We start from the raw sequence: 18,977 nt of genomic DNA, 5'->3' as shown, positions 1-18,977 counted from the left end.
ATTATTATTAGGTGTAAATCTATTGGATGGCATGTAATTATTTTTTGCCTAGTTACACAAACTTGTATATGGGAGCATTGGAAGGTGAAAACCTTTTGATACAAAGCCCCAGTGATTTATAAATAATTTCCTCACTGGAGCCATACCATACTAATAAAACTTCAAGAAATCATTAATATAGATGCGTATATCATCTACCCCACTAACATCTTAAAGACCTGCTATGAATAAAGGACTAATTAAGTGTTCTATTTAATGAATTAACACTATCAGTATTTATAAACACCACTGAAATTACTGAAGCCAGGATGCAGGAGATCTGGAACTCAGAACCTCCCCCATTTCTGGGCTTCTTAATGCTTTATGTACTAAATGGCATTGCAGTCTGGTAAATTCATTACACATTAGGATAAGACTGTAGCCTATTTATTCACCAGGAACCACTGACATCACTGGGAAATTTCACACTTTGTCCCCCTTTAATGTCTTTAGCTCTTAATGAATGAGTAGTCCATATCCAACGTAAATGTGCTCAAACACAAGACAAATAAAAACAAATATTTAACAAGCTGTTTAATTTTATTTTTTTTCTATATTTTTTTTAATTTTTTGTGACAAACACCGATTACATTCCATGGGGAGAAAAAATTCCAGCGTAAACAATGACCTGAAGCGATACTGAACTGACAACGCATCGTGCTTTAAATAGACAATATGCGAAAATGTACTGCGTGTGTCAAGGCACGCAATTAAAGACATCTAAAGCAACACAGCTTATATAGAAACAGGCATTTTTTCAGCCCTACATGGAGATGTAATTTATTGGTTTAAAGCACACAAAGAAAATCAAATCAAGCAACTGTTAAATACAGTAATTAGATCATATCCTGTAATGCAGTGATATAGTCTGTGCACCTTACAAATACTTATGTAAACTAGTTTACACATACACAAAATAAGTAAACACTCAAATGATTGAACACTGTCTAATAACTAAAGAAAATATTTATTACTACAATGGTTAATTCATTATCTATTTGTCAGACAGAATTCAATGTATTTTTTTTTTTTTTTTTTTTTTTTTAACAGGAGGGCACGTAACATAATTTGAACAAACTTTAAAACTAATGTAAAAAAAAATAAAAATAAAAAATACATATCCTATATCTTTATATGACCACACATGAGGATATGATCAATTAATTAAATATATTAAAGTTTCTAAGTTATGATTAAGAAACTTTTAAAAAAATCATAATTTGAAATTAGAGGAAAAATAAGACAGTCCCGGCTGGGCACTGGGTTCAGAGGGAGAGCTGGACAGGTTGCGAGTTTATAAAAAAAAAGTACATTTGATTTTCCCTGGTGCTTTACAGGTCCAATCAGAAACGGAGGTCAGGCCGTGCTGTTCAGTGTTTGTCCCAGCGTGTTTGAATTAGCAGGTTTGATGAGAGGGTCACTTTCCATCTCTGGTTTTACACACCTGGAGAGAAGGAAACAAAGCACGTTGTCACATATAGGCTCCGTGGTTATGAATGTTTGTCTTTAGGGACCGTGAGGCTGGTCTGCTACAGAGAACTTAGAGCACGGATATTCTCAGGGGTAATGCTTAAGCCTGCCTGTGAAATCACTGTGAATTCTAGGAAAAATGCACATGATATTTGCAAATTAATTTACAATTTATTGGGTGCAGCCTTACATGGGGGTAGTTTTATCAAATCTTGGAGAGAGATAAAGTACCAGCCAATCAGATTCTAGATCTGAATGTAAGGGAATTCAGTTTCCACGTTGTATAAAATCAAACATATTATACAAGGTGGCAGAGAAATAGATTTTTATATCCTGGGTTTACAACACTGAAACTGAATTCCCTTACTTGCAGATCTAATCAGCTGCAAAAATCGCAGAAGGGATATTATAGACAGAGCTCTAATGATGTATATTCACCAAATGGTAACAGAGCGTGTCTAATAAATATACTGTGGAACCAGGTTATCCATAAATGAATTGATTACATCATTTTCCTGAACACAGCATTCTTCTATGTAAAGATGTGATAATGGAGATGAATGGTATTAAAATCCATAAAACTCACACCATTTATATCTCAGAAGAATTCATATATCTCTTTACCCTGAGATAGATACATTTTATTGAATTTAAAATTCCAAACTACCCATTACTCTTACATATCAGGAATGGCAAATACACTGACCAATTACACTGCACAACAATGAAAATGTTTCCGATGTGAAAATAGTTACTTCTAATTGATTTCAGCATGCAAAGAATGAATATGACATTTAAAACTTATTTAGCTCTGAGTTCCGAGATCTAGCCCATTTATGACGATGTAGTGGTATTCTTAGTGAAGTGGGCAGAATGGAGAGAGTCTTACCAGCAATCTGCGTTCCGCGCAGAGGGGACGGGGCCTATTTGTCCCCTCCCCTATTCAAATATATGCGATTCACGGGATTATACACACAAGATAACTGTGGTGCACTGAGTGACAAGCATAGTGAGCGATTCCACCAAGACATTTCAGCAATGGAACAAAGATATCAGGGTAGGTGAATCACTACTGTTGGACAGTGACAAGAGATGCCCCAGAAGAGGAGTACAAGCGACAAGCAAAGAGAAAGCACCCCCATAAATAGGCCAATATATTAGATAGTACTTTCGTATGCTGTATGTTTGTTTCGTTTTGTGTTCTTATTTGTGATTGATAGAAAATAAATAAGTTGTTTTAATTAAATCAAGAAAATATCAGATTTTAAAATGGCTTTTCACTATGACTATATTACTAATGTACATACAGTGCAAGTAGTGTAGCTCAAAAAAATAGAGCTAGTAAAAACATTCTGAAATCATTATAGTTTTTCTTGACCTCAAATTAGTAATGTATGACTATTTTCAGAGAGGAAACAAATTAAAATAATTAATTTATTGTACAGTGTTATGGATATGGGTCTTTGTTGATTTGTCCAGGGAAATAATTAGAGATTTAATAACTCAAAGAGGTTTTTCAATTAAATCTTTTTTTAATACACGAATTTCATTCTCACACAAATTCTAGTACTATAGTTTAAAAATATTTTGTCACTCTGTTGCTTTGAAAACACATTTTAAACATACTAAATAAAAGGTTAATTTTTATTTAACATGTACCATATACAGACTTCTTTTGCTTTTCCTATGTATATGCTATAATTTAGGTTTGATATCAACATTATGTATTGATAATATTTGCAGCAGGGGCCATATTAATCTTGATTATTAGCTAAAATACAGCTCCCAGTGCAACAGATATCCCACCTCCTCTTAAAAGGAAAACCAGCAGTAATAATTAGAGCAGAGGAGAGTCTTATGAATACTGTGATAATGGGAATTTGGCTCTTACCTGTTAAATCCTTTTCACCGAGTCCATGGGTGACACTGGAACCGTGGGTATAGGTGGAGCTGGAGGAGACTGGGCAATAAAGATTTAATATTTGAAGCAGCACAGGCTCCTCCTCCCCTATACCCCCACCCCCTGCCTGCAGCAGTCCGTTAATACTAACAAAAGACTAGGAGGAGAGGAAGAAAAGACCAGGCACACAGAAAACGGGTGTCCAGAAAAATTACCCCTAGCAAGCTTGGGGCGTAAGGGAGGGCATCTAGTGTCCCCCATGGACTCAGAGAAAAGGATTTCTCTATTATCCATGGGGTACACTGGAACAGTGGGACATCCCAAAGCTGTAAGGGAGGGAACGCTCCTATTCTGTGCATGTGACCCTTTGCCCAAAACTAGCATCACTAGAGGCGATGGTGTAAAATCTGTAGAATTTGATAAAGGTCTACGCAGAGGACCACATAGCAGCTCGGGAGAGTTGTTCTGCAAGGCATCCCGTCCAGCGTCCACTGACTGGATGGAATGGGCTCTAATTCCCGAGCAGGCTTATTCAATAAAGAGTAAGCCTGCTAGATCACCAATCTTATCCAACAGCCAAGAGTCTGCTTGGTAAGCTTGCAAGCCCCATTTAGTGAAGTCAGAGGACAAAAAGTGAATGCAACTAACAAATATTCTTTGTCCTGTCCATGTAAATGCACTACACACCATGTGAGCAAGGGATGAACTCTAGTCCTGAGACCTGGTCCAGAGGACTGCACAGTCTCAATGAAAAAATTAGAAATGGGGATTTATGCGATAAAGAACTCAAATCACCATACCTGTCGAGTGGACGATGAAGCGAAGAGGTACACAGTCTTCCACCTTAGGCAGCTATGGTCCACTGATTCTAGAGGCTCAAAAGGATGAGCCTGAAGGATCCTTAACACTACAAGTAAAAACCACGGGGCAACCGGGGTAAAAAAGAAAGGTTAAATATGTAACACCCCATGAAGAAAGGTTTGAACAGCCGACATGAGAGCAATTTTGTGCTGGAACAAGCTTGAAAGGGCAGAGACCTGCACCTTCAAAGAAGAGAGACAAAGACCTAAGTTTTTTTTCCAACCTGTAAAAAGGATAACACCCAGGAGAGTCGGAAGGCAGCTGGCTCTATTTACTTGAGGAAGCAATAGTCAATATAGGTCCTCCACACCCAAATTTACCAGCACTCTTATGCACTGGTGGACAGATACCCTTAAGCTTCCGAAGAAGAGACCATACCATGTTCTGTAAGGATACAATCTTTTCCGCTGGGATCTGGATTCCAGCAGAGCTCACATATGAAGCATCCGTTGCGTCAGAGACAGACTGGACTTGCACTGATTGATAAGTCATCCATGTGTTTGAAGATCCAGCACCGCCAGGAGATGTTCCTGAAGAACAGCAGCAGACTGGGCCACAATGTGAAGGTTGTCCAGGTAAAAGATGATCCTGATCCCTCAAAGACGAAGGGCGGCTGCAATCATGAACATTATCTTTGTGAACACATGAGGAGCCACTAATGACAGACCGAATGGTAAATTGAAAATGGTCTGAGAGAACGGCAAAACAGGGAAACCTCTGAGGGTCTTCCCAAATAGGAACATGTACATAGGCTTCCTCGATATCCAGGGATGCAATGACATCCCCAGGTTCCAAGGCATGTATGATAGACCAGAGGGATTGGGGACCCTGAGGAAGATATTCAGGAATTAAGTTTAGGGTGGATCAGAAGGAGCCATCTGGCTTTTAAACAAGGAACAAATTGGTGTAACAACCAGTCCCTGTTTGAGGAGGTGAAAATGAGATGTTGATGCAAGAGGCCAAAAGAGCCCTTGTGGATTCCAGCAAGGCTCCTGCTTTGGCAGGGTCAACTGGAAGTCCTATCAAGAAGTACTGGCCTGGAAGGGGTCCTTTGAAGCCCAAAGCATAACCGAGATACCATAGGTTGTACCCAAAAGTCGGAAGTTGTTCGCAGCCACACCTCAGAGAAAAGCAGAAGGACTGCCACTCACTCTGGGGACTCCCAGGTAAGATTCTGCACTGTCATGCCACTGGTTTCTCAGCAGGTTTGGCCGTTTGATGGCATTCTGACCAAGCCCGTCTGGCTTGGACTTACTCTGATGAGGTACCCTGATCCTCGAAGAAGGCTGAAATCTTAGTTTACCTTGAGGATGAAAGGATGGAAAGGAAGAAGTCCTGGGTTTAGGAGCCACAGAAGGAAGAAAAGCGGTTTAGGAGCACACAACAGCTTCCATTATCTTGTCTAATTCAGGACCGAACAGTATGTAAAAGGAAGAGATTCCAGTGCCTTCAATGATTTCAAATCTGAGTGCCAGGAACAAATCTATAGTGCTAGCTTGGTACTCTAGCAACAGCTTAAGCCGAGACTTTGGAGACTGGAATCAATCACTGCTTCTCCCAGATAAGAAGTCGCTTCCTAAATATTGTCCACCACAGACAATAACTCTGAGCGAGGGGTTCCTAACCTGGAGGTCTTCATCCAGGGATTCCACCCACAACTTCAAAGCTTTAGACAACCAAGCTTAGGCGAGGGCTGAACTGAGAGCTGCGCCTACATTAGAAAAAACTGACTTAAGGAAATGGTAAAATTTCCGAACCTTGGTGTCTTTTAGAAAGGCCATGTTAGAGATAAGGAGAGTGGTAGATTTTACCAGTCTTGCTATTGGAGCGTCCACTGGAGGAGAAAATTCCCACTTCGCTCTGTTCGCAGAAGGGTGGGGATAAAAAGGTCAAGACTCGCTTGGATACCTGAAAATGTTTATTAGGATGGCTCCAAGCTTCTGCCAGGAGAAACTGTACCTGAGCGGAGGAAGGAAATTAAATAGACTCCTTCTTGCGCTGGAAGAAAGGTGCCTTCTAAAAGGGTACTATCTGAATCCTTAAACCACAGTGAATAACGCCTCAAAATGTACAGAATTGGGCTGTTTTGTCACCTTGAGCGAAAGACTATTTTAGGTTTGAGCCCTGTAGAAATACCTCTTCTGGATCAGGAGAAACTTCAGAGCCAGATTCATACTGCAAATTTACAGTAGAGCTATGATGTTTTGAAGATATCTGGTTGGCCAAAGGTTCCAACATCTGCTGAAGAGAGGAAGAGACCTGTACTTACTAAGACAACCCCTGTACCCATGGAGTTCAACAGATGTTGGATGGGCTGGAACCGGTATGGAGAAGGAGAAAATGGTAGATGCCTCAACAGGGGAAGACATGGAAGAAACTGTTTGGCCAACTTCAGAGTGGCTTGGGACAGGTTGGATGCCCATGCTGGTTCTTGCAGGAGGTCTGCCACTAGGGAAACCAGACACTGCACCCCTTTGAAGCACTGCCAGCAAAGCCCCCTATGATCCTGCTCTGAACTAAACAAATCTTTGACAGTTACTGCAGGAATTGGTCCTCAGCAAAGACGCGCTCCTCTCTTGGGTAGCCTTAGAACAATTCCCTTTGGCAAATATACTCGTCCAACCCACAATAGTGGAATACACACACACAGTGCACATATGTACTGAAAGAAATTAACTATTTAAGTAAATTGCAAAACTGAATAAACTGACACAGGTAGAAAACAAAATCTAACCGTAATGAAAGGTGTGTAATCTGAAAGAGTACATGAACAGTAATAATACACCTATTTGTGTAATAGATTATGTAAAAACTACTAAGAATGAACAGGAAAATAAAAAAAATATTTCACAGATAAACTGTTCTAGAACAGCATAGACCTAAGTCTGAAATACGAGGGCTGATTGAAAAGTAATGAGACTGCCTCTGTTTTTCTGTCTCATAGGTAGACATGGCAACGCTATGCTGGCTATTGTGAAGCTCATACATCGATGTGTCTGAACTGCCGTAGTCGTCTTTGTTTGGACACAGCAAGTGGAAGATCTTTGTAAATTTGGTCATGGTGGACGAGGAAGACATGTCTCTGAGATTACGTCAGAGATATGTGATTGAATTTTGTGTTAAACTTGGAAAAGAACTCATGAAATGTTACGGCAAGCATATGGTGAAGAAAAAAATTAGCCTTGCTGCTGTACTTTGGTGGTGAAAGCACTTTAAATAGCATAATACGCGAGTGACTGACGAAACGCGTTCTTGGAGACCATCCACCGCAGTTACAGATGTCAACATTGCTAAACCTGCAGAGATGTTGCAAAATGACAGAGGATTAACTTTACGTGAACTTTAAGCTTCACTTGGCATCTCATTTGAACGAGTTCAGCACATTATGACAAAGGAACTGAAACTGCATCGCATGTGTGCCAGGTGGGTACCCAGAAATCTCACAGAAGAGCAGATGCGACGATGAGTTGAATCGTGCAAGAACACCATTCGAATGTCGTAGAGGATGCCCGATTTCCTGACATCGATTGTGAAGTGTGATGAATCGTGGATTCATCATTATCATCTGGAATCCAAACAAAAGTCCAGTGTATGGAAACACGCAAATTCGCCTCTGTGTGATTCCTTTGGTGTGTAAAGTCATGCTTCTGCTGTTCTTTGATGCGCACGGTATGATCCTACAGCACTGTTAATGGTGACTACTATGCAAACGTCCTGAAAATCCATATGTGTATAGCCATGAGGAAGAAAAGACCACAGTTACTGAAGAAACAGTGGTTTTTGCTCCAAGACAATGCCCGACCACATGTTGCTGCTGTTGCATTAGCAGCTCTGACTGAAATTAATGGGTAGAACTGTAACACCCTCCATGTAGCCCAGACTGGCCCTGTTATTTCTGAGCATTCCCAACACTGAAAAAACAACTACGCAGAAAGTAGTTCTCAACAGATTACAAAGTGAAAAATACCACAGCTGCAACACTAAGGGGTCAATCCTATTAGGTGCGAATTGCAAGATGCGATTTTCACTTCGAATTTGCATAGCGAATTCATTTTGCAATCCAATTAGCAACTCGCACTGGTCAGACTGAATTCGCAAGTTTTCACTCGCACCTCCCTGAGTTTGAGAGATGGAAAGGAAAATCTTTATTTTAAGGTTAAAATGTGGGGACACTGTGCTGAACCCCTTGGACAGCCCTCTTTATGACCAATTGGAAGTTTCTAATTAGCTTATTTAGTCCAATAACTACATGTAATTTTTTGAGGTTAAAAAAAAAATTTCCTCAAATTACCCCCAAAACAACTTTTTCGTTAGTTAAGGCACCCCAAATTTAATTACAATAATTTTTTAGTTAAAAAAATATTTTTCATCTTTTTCCATTTTTCAAGGTGCCCTCAAAGTACCCCAAAATCACCCTTTTTCTTAATTTTTTTTTTTTTTGCATTTTTCATTTAATTAGTTTGAGATTAAACAGAAAAAAAGTTTGTTTTTTTAACATTTTCTTGAATTTAAAAAAAAAACAAAAAAACAACAACACACAAATCAGCCATTTGACACGATTTCAAAATCTATAGTACCTTCCTAATGCCCACAAACAGCCATCTATACAGTCCTGCTAATAAAATGATCCATTTTGGGGGTCCAGGGTGGTTTCCCACATTTTCATGCATTTCTCGCAAATCTCATTTGGCAGTTAATTCGCGCCCCTCCTCTGCGAGTAGCGCGAATAGGCATTTTTAATTGGATTGGAGAATTGTCGGGAGAACGCTTAGCGGCGAAGTGTGCGAGTTTAAAGAAACAAACTCGCTACTTGCAATTCACACCTAATTGGATTGAGCCCTAAAAGTGATGTCACAAAACAGTCTACTGCACGTCTTTGAATTGTTGTTGAAACGCTGCAAAAATGTTTTAACTGTGAAGGGCGCTACTTTGGAAAAGAAAAAATGTTCAGATCCTGTGGAGTCATCGGATCCTGAATTAAAAAAAAAAATCAGTCTCATTACTTTTTAATTAGCCCTCGTACATTCAAAATCAAACAAACAGACAGGAAAAAAAAGCTGTGGTAAGTGAAACTAAAACCCAACACCCAGCTGTGTGGTATAGGGGAGGCAGGAGTAGAGACTATCAGGTAATTAGAACAGCGGAATTGTAAAATGGCTACCCAGCATCTGTGAGGAGTAGAGATGGAGCCTTTGCCAGGCAGCCTAGGGAGGGGGCACGCCAAAGGCTGGAAGGTTTTGGGAGAAAAGAACCAAAGGCTCCTCCCTTCATGGCTGACCCCAGAGTCTTGCTGCCTTTTTAATGGTGTCCCTATTGCAAATAATGTCGATGAAGGTGCAGTGGGGGGAGTGGAGAATCGGGTTGCCACTAAGTCCTCCCCCACAGGATGGGAACCGCCGCTGCCCCTGACCCAGTCGCCAGTGCTCCGGCCTGGCGGAGCTCTGGCAAGTGCGGCGTCTGCGCTGCCCAGACAGCATCTCAAAAAAAATATCACACACATACATAGCGTCTAGACTGTGACTTTGTGGGCAATCTCTGCTGAGCTGCTAGGTGATCCTCTACGCATACCTTTATCAAATTCTTCAGATTTGACACCTTCGCTTTTAGTGATGCTAGTTTTGGAGTGTTCCCTCCCTTAGAAGTACAACTTTGGGATGTCCCACAGTTCCAGTGCCCCCCATGGATGGACATTGGATGCCCTCCCTTATGTTCTTGACTTTCTAGGGGTTATTTTCCTGCACAAATGGCAATCAAAGGGTTCTCTGAACTCTTATGTGTGACGTTTTCTGTGTGCCTGGTATATATTTCTCCTCTCCTCCTAATCCTTGTCCTAGGGCTTTTTAAGTATTAAATGCTGCAGGCAGGGGGTGGGGTATAGGGGAGGAGGAGCCTGTGCTAATTCAAACAATAAATCTTTGTTACACAGACTACTCTAGCTCCACCTGTATCCATGGCTCCAGTGTCACCCATGGATGAGAGAGAAAGGGAGTATATCTAATCTGCAAATAATGATAAACAATGTGTCAGGTCTTTTTTTGGTGCCAACACAGATACATATATAACATCGGGGATCAAATCAAACCAGGCTGAGGGTAAAGCGAGACAAGGACTGCAGAACGAAACCAACAAGGCTGAGGGCAAAGCAAGGCAAAGAGCGAGGGCAAAGACACAAGGAGCAGGGACCAACAAATAGGGCTCAGGACAATGTAAGGCTCAAGGACAGATTGGCTAAGAGCAATATGATACAAAGCGCAGGAACACATTTAAGCTGATAGCAACAGAAGGCAAGGCACAGGGGTCGATAAAGATGAGTGTAATGTGATTCAAATAGCCTAACAGGACAGAGGGCTATGTGAGGTTGGGCGCTGGGACCAGGCTAACTGCAATTGGCAAGATATTAGATATAGTGAAAATGTACGTAGTACAAACGAAGAACTTACACAGACATTGGTCCATTCCCTGTTCTTGTCACCTCTGCACTTTGTTGGTCCATCTCTGACAGCAATTTCAAGATATTCAATGCAGCCTTAACCAAAAGAACAAAATGTTACATTCTACTGAACGAGGACAGGACAATGTCCGTTAGGTTATGTTCACTGCCAGGGACTGGTTTCAGCAAAGATAAGCTTACCATAATGTCCTGTTTTTTTTTTTTAAATGTTCTTATTGTATTTGTTACATATTAAATCAGTAGCTGAAGACAAAAACAAAGTTATCTGAAGTCATTACAATAATAACATATGTTCATAACAGTAAATTGAATATATGTAATCAAATCAATCACCTCGAAATAATGTTCCCAATAGAACCTGCGCTACAATCTTGTCAAAAAATGAAGGAAAGATTTATGAGACGAGACCAAGAGCCTATCGCATCCTCCCAAAAATAAAACAAGAAATGGACATGAATATTTCCCCTTATTTTGATATTGATATAGTAAAACAAAAAAAAATACATTAATATTCTCCACTATAATTTGACTTTAGGATTCCAAAGTGTTGGAGGGTCATTGGATAGTTCATGAAGTATATACCAGTCTGTATTTTTAAATGATGTATGGATATGTTTCCCAATACCAACAGGCAAGGTTGAGATATAACTTTCCCATATACCAAAACATTTTGAGACCCTAGTTTCTTTCTCCAATGTGGTTTCTATCCATTCCATGTTAAAACACATGAAAAAGTTTTTCCTAAAATAATTTTAGAGTAGGAGGGGGGATATTTATCCAGGCTTGCAAAATAATTAGTGCGGTAGCACGTAAAACTATCAGTAATAATTTTTTACAGCCTTTTGCCACTCTGACCATCCGGTAATAGCCCAAACAGCACCCATTAGTAAAAGGCAAGTAATTCACCAAATTATCCAGTGCGTATCTACGCACCTGTAACCAAAATATTCTAAGAAGTTGGCATTTCCAAAAATAGTGATGTGTGTCAGCTAGTGGAGATTGGCAATGAGGACATGAGGGCGATGCCACCATTCCTGCCCTAAATTGCCTATGGGGAGAAAAGTATGCCCTATGAAATAGATTAAAAAATATCTCTTGGTATTGTGCAGCAGGAAGCATTTTTCTAGAAGTGACTAACATTGTATTTAAAGTTTCACCATAATGTCCTGTTTAAGTTACTCAACAAGCATCAAATAGTGTATTTGATAATAAAAAGATTTATATTGGTTATGCTCATTTGAAAATAAGTTCTCCCTCACCACTCCTTGGCTAGACATAACACTAAAATTCACAGTCCACCCCCAAATAAAGCCATGAGCCACTACCCCCCTACCCCCCACCCTCACACAGTGGCGGATCCAGGGGGGGCGAAAAGGGCGATCCCCCCCCCGCACACACAGGCGCAATTCCCGAAAGCCCCGCCCAGTAGTGTCAGCCAGGCAGTCAGATCAGTTGGTGCTGATGCCTGTCAGCAGTGCAGCCGCGTGGCGCAGCAGCAGCGCGATTTCAGTGACAGACTGTCGCTGGCCTCCATGTGCTCCTTCCGGGCGTCCACTGAGATTTTGTTACCAATGGGCGCCCGGTCCCCTCCCCGCAGCGGCAGTCGGGCTGGCGCTCACTCGTGAGCTCCGGTTTCCAGCTCCTGCAGTATGCACTATGGGAGAGAAGTCATGACGTTTCTCCCACAGTGTAGAGGAGCAGCCGAGCGGACCGGACGGCAGCGGAGGCAGGAGCCGGCCTTAAAGTATTAGGTCTTTATTTTTTTTGTGTGCAAGCGGCTGGGGGCATTACTTTGGGAGCATTACTTAGGAGGCACTACTACTGGGGGCATTACTCAGAGGGCACTACTCAGGGGCCACTTCTACTGGGGGGCATTACTCAGGGGGCATTACTCGGCACTACTACTAGGGGCATTGCTCAGGGGTCACTACTACTTGGGACATTACTACTGAGGCACTACTACAGGGAGCATTACTATTGGGGGCACTACCACAGTGGACACTACCACAGGGGGCACTGCATAAGGGGCACCACCACTGCTGGGGGCACTGCAAAAGGGGCACCACCACTGCTGGGGGCACTGCAAAAGGGGCACCACCACTGCTGGGGGCACTGCAAAAGGGGCACCACCACTGCTGGGGGCACTGCAAAAGGGGCACCACCACTGCTGGGGGCACTGCAAAAGGGGCACCACCACTGCTGGGGGCACTGCAAAAGGGGCACCACCACTGCTGGGGGCACTGCAAAAGGGGCACCACCACTGCTGGGGGCACTGCAAAAGGGGCACCACCACTGCTGGGGGCACTGCAAAAGGGGCACCACCACTGCTGGGGGCACTGCAAAAGGGGCACCACCACTGCTGGGGGCACTGCAAAAGGGGCACCACCACTGCTGGGGGCACTGCAAAAGGGGCACCACCACTGCTGGGGGCACTGCAAAAGGGGCACCACCACTGCTGGGGGCACTGCAAAAGGGGCACCACCACTGCTGGGGGCACTGCAAAAGGGGCACCACCACTGCTGGGGGCACTGCAAAAGGGGCACCACCACTGCTGGGGGCACTGCAAAAGGGGCACCACCACTGCTGGGGGCACTGCAAAAGGGGCACCACCACTGCTGGGGGCACTGCAAAAGGGGCACCACCACTGCTGGGGGCACTATGTGCGATGTAATGTAGATAAACTGTGCATCTGGTGAGTAATATTTCACGTGGGTGCCTAAATGTGTGGTTTTTTTTTTCCTGTGTATTTTTTCAGTACTTGTTGAAAATAGGACGGGCAGAACTCTAAGTGGGAGGAGTAAATGAATAGAAAGGGGAGGAGTCAGTACTAATTCTTAAACCGCCCCCCCCACTCCCACATCCCCCTTAAAAGTAAAGTCTAGGTCCGCCACTGCCCTCACACTGACTGTTGAGTTAATCTGGTACATTTCCATTCACAGATAATCGAGGGTAAACAAAACCAGCCAGGCACCAACAAAGGTAAGCTTTCCCATTTACTACAATTGTTGAAATAACCTTTTAGTATACTAAAGTTATACCTTCCACACTGCTGCTACTTGACACAACCCAAGACATCTCTATCTAGATACAAAAACAGTACCTATTAATGCTTGCTCATTTAATAAATCCATAAAAAAAATGACAAATTAGTACACCTCAAAAACACAAATGCTCCCGGATATCGGAGGCTGAGCTAATATCTTACCATGTCGTGACAGGAATCCACATCTTTTCCTACGCCGTGACTGATTAGCGGTGGCTGGAAGGAGCAATTTATGAGAGAGACAAACTCGTTTTTATTGTTCTTCGGAAAATCTTTGTACTCAACCTGGAAATAACAGTGATACAGTTTTATAAACAGCAGATCAAAAGGCACACTAAATGCAGAATACAATTTTATCCAATATGATATATGTTTGGTAACACAAAGATGTATGTAAAAGTTACAATACTATGACATAACGCAAGGAATCTTAGTGTGTATATATGCTATAATAAAAAGATTTTAATTAGCACTGAAAAAAATCACAGTAGGAAAAGAGTCGCAGGAGGCACTGGAAGTAAAGTAGATGGTTGTGGTGAACTGCACTCATCCAGGGTGTGGTGAAGGGAGGAAGTGATGTGGGGCCAGAGGAAGGGGAATCGGGCAATTTGTGTAAATCACAGGATGGTGTGTTGGGGGGAGGGGGGTGGTAGTCGGGAGGCAGGTGGGGTTGGAAAAGCAGGGTGGTGGGTGGGAGAGTTGGTGCGGTAGAAGGGTGATAGTGTGCGGAGTGCTGCACCATCTTGCAGGAGTACCAGGTCCTGTTAATGGCAGAGTTCATAGTTGTTGGTCGGGTGCGCTCTTCCTGTGGCTGAGGGTTCACTGGGTGATGGGGTGTAGTATACTGGGTGTGATGGTTGTGTGTGTGCAACCACTTTAGTAAATTTAACCCCATGTTTCTTGTACCTGGAGAGATGGGATTTCCGGCTACGGGTTACATACAGATAGCTATCCGATGAACAGTTTGGAGAAAACGGATCAACAGACATTACCTGTATCCCTTGCACGCTGGACAGATAATGTAATTGTTCGGAAGGTCTGGCAAGTGGAGCGTGCAGTACATGAGGAGATGTGTTGTTACTCTTTAGGATGGCATCTGCAGTAGGGGAGGTGCCTGCATACAGTAACTCTCTTGCAATCATGGCCGTCACAGTTGCTATTGCTGGGTTAGGGGCCACCCTGTTAAATTCTTTGGTGTGAAGTCCTTGATTAGCCCCCACAGCCTGAGCCACTTCTGGTACCATGGGGAGGATTCCAGCTGGCAGCTGCTGATGGCTGTGATAAGGCATCCTGAACTCATCATCTTTATTATCTACAACACAGAACAGATATCATGCTACATGCCTGCAACAAGAAGATACACCGCTACTGAACATATTCATTTCTGAACCAAAAATATTCATGTTATGTGACATAACCATTACATGGATAAAGGATCTTAATTTAGTAAAACCCACATTGCTGTACCACTCCTTATTCATAAGCCTTATTGCTCCACTTATGCTGTTTCTGAGAGCAGTCCTAGTATATTACATATAACAAGGGGGTGAAAGCGGAACAGGACACCTATATACATTCAATTGGGGTTGGGAAGAAACATATGAGAGAGATACATATATCACTTTGCATGTGTAAAATTCATCTGATTCAATTAATCTGTCAGTTGTCCTCTGTATAAAGAAACTTACTATTAACAGTATCCTCTGCAGATCCGGGCTCATAAAATGTTACCTTCCTTCCATCTCCTGGTTTCTTTAGAGGGGTCTGAAATGTATATATTTCCTTAATAAAAATCTGCAAACTGTACATGTTTCTATAAAAAGAAAAATCAAGTTAAGTAGGGAAGGGGGGGGGGGGTTGGGTTATTAGTCTGAACCATATTTTCACACTGTACAGATGTGTCCTCGTACATCTAGCTTCAACACGCAGCGTGACTTGCCTGGCGTGAGTCGACTTTTCGTGGCTAATTGATTACGGGCCTTAGACGGAAAAAAAAAAAAAAAAAAAGGCCCGCAGCCAGCAGAGTCTCACAGGACGGCGCCGAGAGAGGCTTTTTAGAGCGACTGCAGCGAAAATGTGTACAAACACATCTGTATGCAGAACAGTAAGATAGAAGATGACAAACCCTATCTATTGCACCATTTCCACATACAGCATTTTTCAATCTGCTACTGCCCTCACACAGCCAGCCTACATTACTTACACAGTGCTCCCCAGCCCGCGCTACTGCCCTCACAGCCACCCTACATTACTTACACAGTGCTCCCCAGCCCGCTACTGCCTTCACACAGCCACCCTACATTACTTACACAGTGCTCCCCAGCCCGCGCTACTGCCCTCACAGCCACCCTACATTACTTACAGTGCTCCCCAGCCCGCTACTGCCTTCACACAGCCACCCTACATTACTTACACAGTGCTCCCCAGCCCGCTACTGCCTTCACACAGCCACCCTACATTACTTACACAGTGCTCCCCAGCCCGCTACTGCCTTCACACAGCCACCCTACATTACTTACACAGTGCTCCCCAGCCCGCTACTGCCTTCACACAGCCACCCTACATTACTTACACAGTGCTCCCCAGCCCGCTACTGCCTTCACACAGCCACCCTACATTACTTACACAGTGCTCCCCAGCCCGCTACTGCCTTCACACAGCCACACAACATTACTTACACAGTGCTCCCCAGCCCGCTACTGCCTTCACACAGCCACCTCACATTACTTACACAGTGCTCCCAAGCCCGCTACTGCCCTCACACAGCCATCCTACATTACGTACACAGTGCTCCCAAGCCCGCTACTGCCCTCACAGCCACCCTTCATTACGTACACAGTGCTCCCAAGCCCGCTACTGCCCTCACACAGCCATCCTACATTACGTACACAGTGCTCCCAAGCCCGCTACTACCCTCACACAGCTGTCCACTCAGTGCCATGTGACTATCAGCAACTATATTTTAACTAAATTTATTAATTTAGGGAAAATGTGGATCTTAATTTGTTGTTGGAAAGTGATGAGCTGCAGATATGGTAATCAGGGGATATTACTTACTTTTTCCTCCGTTTTCAGGGCCGGTTTAGGGGGAGGTAGAGAACTTAAAATTTCCAACATATTTTTGGCAGCATTTCTTTTGGCGACTTTCTTATTGGTGCCCATTCCCTCTGCAGTCAGGTTTCCAATCTTCACCTGTGGGAAGGAAATAAGAGCACACTCCATACTCTACAAATCAGGGAGCAGAGCTCTAGAAAGAGGACTGGTATAAATCAAAGAAAAAAGATCACCAGGAAACCTACCTGCATGACAAACTCCCTGCGTCGGGGAAGACCTCTTTCTGTGATCAGAACATACTCCGGCTCTTTATCCTTTTTAGCTTGCTGAATTTGAGCTAGTCTGCTGATAGGATTCATTCCTTGCCCGTACTCGGGGCTGGTTGGAAGCTATGAGACATAAGAGTTTTGCCTATTTAATATCGAAACATGAGACAAGGACAATGGAATATACATTAGACAATAATGGGAAAGAATGATCTAACCTTTACGATTGATTTTGTTTTCTTTTTGATTCGTGGTTTCATTTTCTCAACAATTGGCAGAGGCGGAAGTTTCTTTAGCTCCTCGAGTACGGCAATTGCAGCATTTTTCTTTGATACTTTCTTACTCTTCCCTTCTCCTTCTCCCGCAAACTCACCAACAGACACTTTAGTTACAAAGCTCTTCATGTGCGGAGGCCCAGTTTCCTTGGTTACCTGAAGAAAATGTAAGGGTCATGTTAAGGTAAAAGGTCCTGCAACCAATAGGATCTAAGTTCGTTATATGGCAGAAGCAAGCAAACCACCAATTAGCTATTCCAGTGCCTCTTTCCACTGTATCATATGTTCTACTTCAGGGTCCATAGGGTATCCACAGGATACCTTGGGGATGTCCCAAAGCAGTATCCTTTAAGGGTGGAGACGCTCCTGTGCTGGAAGGAGAATCTGCCGCCCGAAGGAAGCATCCTGAGGGGCGAAAGTATCGAATGCGTAATACCTCACAAAGGTATGGACAGAAGACCACGTGGCTGCCTTGCAAAGTTGAACTGCAGAGGCGCCACAGAGAGCTGCCCATGAAGGACCTACAGACCGAGTGGAATGAGCTTTTAGAGAGGCTGGAACAGGAAGGCCCTCATGAATATAGGCATCAGAAATCGCAATGCGAACCCAACCTGCCAAAGTTTGCTTAGTGGCAGGCCAACCCTTTTTATGGAAACCATAGAGGACAAACAAAGAGTCCGATTTCCGAAATGAACTGGTACGGTCAACATAAATTCTTAAAGCCTGTACCACATCCAAGGAGGCCTCACCAGCAGATAGGTCTGAGGAATTAAAGGCAGGCACTATGATTTCCTCATTGATGTGGAAACTAGACACCACCTTAGGTAAAAACCCAGGCCGAGTGCGAAGCACCGCCCTATCTACATGAAAAATCAGAAAGGGAGGGCGACATGACAAAGCCCCCAAATCTGACACCCTTCTGGCAGAGGCAATGGCCAGAAGAAATACAGTCTTAGCTGTAAGCCATTTTAAATCCACTGAGCCCAGTGGTTCAAATGGCGGTCCCTGGTGAAACAAAGGGAGGCTGAATACGAAGTACACCTTGCATAAAGGTGCGGACATGAGGAAGTGTAGCAATCCTACGCTGAAACCATACAGACAGTGCTTCAGGGAAGCAAGGCAAAGACCATGATCTAAGCTTGCCTGTAAGAAAGCCAACACCCTGGATATCCTAAAGACCTGAGGATCATAGCCTCTAGGACGACACCACTCAAAGAAAGTATGCCACACTCGGTGGTAAATTCTTGCAGAAGCTGGCTTCCGAGCTCTGAGCATGGTGTTAACTACAGAGCTGGAAAAACCCCTGGACCTTAAAGAGGGCAGTCTCAACAGCCTCGCCATCAAAGAGACGACCCAGGTCCGGGTGATGGTAAGGACCTTGAGACAATAGGTCCGGATGTTGAGGCAACAGCAAAGGAGTATCTACTGAGAGACTCCGAAGATCTCAGTACCAGTGACGTCTGGGCCACGCTGGAGCTATCAACAGGAGCGTGCCGCCTTCGTGCTTGAATTTGCGAATCACTCGAGGAAGAAGGGAGAACAGAGTGAAGAGGTACGCAAACTGGAAGGTCCACCTGACCGACAGTGCGTCCACCAGAAGTGCCTATGCGTCTCTTGT

At 43.4% G+C, this 18,977-nt stretch overlaps 1 protein-coding gene across 4 annotated transcripts in view; it reads right to left on the bottom strand.

Moving 5' to 3' along the window:
- Positions 1-572: 572 nt before the first annotated feature.
- The window catches only part of STAU1 (staufen double-stranded RNA binding protein 1), a 46,605-nt gene continuing 28,200 nt past the window's right edge, over positions 573-18,977 (bottom strand). For all 4 annotated transcript variants that reach the window (XM_088472176.1, XM_088472173.1, XM_088472174.1 and 1 more), the window contains 8 exons: positions 17,303-17,515; positions 17,064-17,207; positions 16,822-16,956; positions 15,453-15,528; positions 14,757-15,076; positions 13,927-14,049; positions 10,711-10,796; positions 573-1,483 (listed from right to left, as the gene is read on the bottom strand). In XM_088472176.1, coding sequence (XP_088328302.1) covers positions 1,396-1,483; positions 10,711-10,796; positions 13,927-14,049; positions 14,757-15,076; positions 15,453-15,528; positions 16,822-16,956; positions 17,064-17,207; positions 17,303-17,515 — 1,185 coding nt within the window. In that variant the 3' untranslated portion in view covers positions 573-1,395. The remainder of the gene's footprint in view (positions 1,484-10,710; positions 10,797-13,926; positions 14,050-14,756; positions 15,077-15,452; positions 15,529-16,821; positions 16,957-17,063; positions 17,208-17,302; positions 17,516-18,977) is intronic.

The sequence above is a fragment of the Taudactylus pleione genome, unplaced genomic scaffold (assembly GCF_031769625.1).
Source record: "Taudactylus pleione unplaced genomic scaffold, aTauple2 ptg000121l, whole genome shotgun sequence".
Classification (NCBI taxonomy): domain Eukaryota; kingdom Metazoa; phylum Chordata; class Amphibia; order Anura; family Myobatrachidae; genus Taudactylus; species Taudactylus pleione.
Note: the sequence above shows the minus strand (reverse complement) of the source record. Positions and strands in the feature narration are given on the sequence as shown.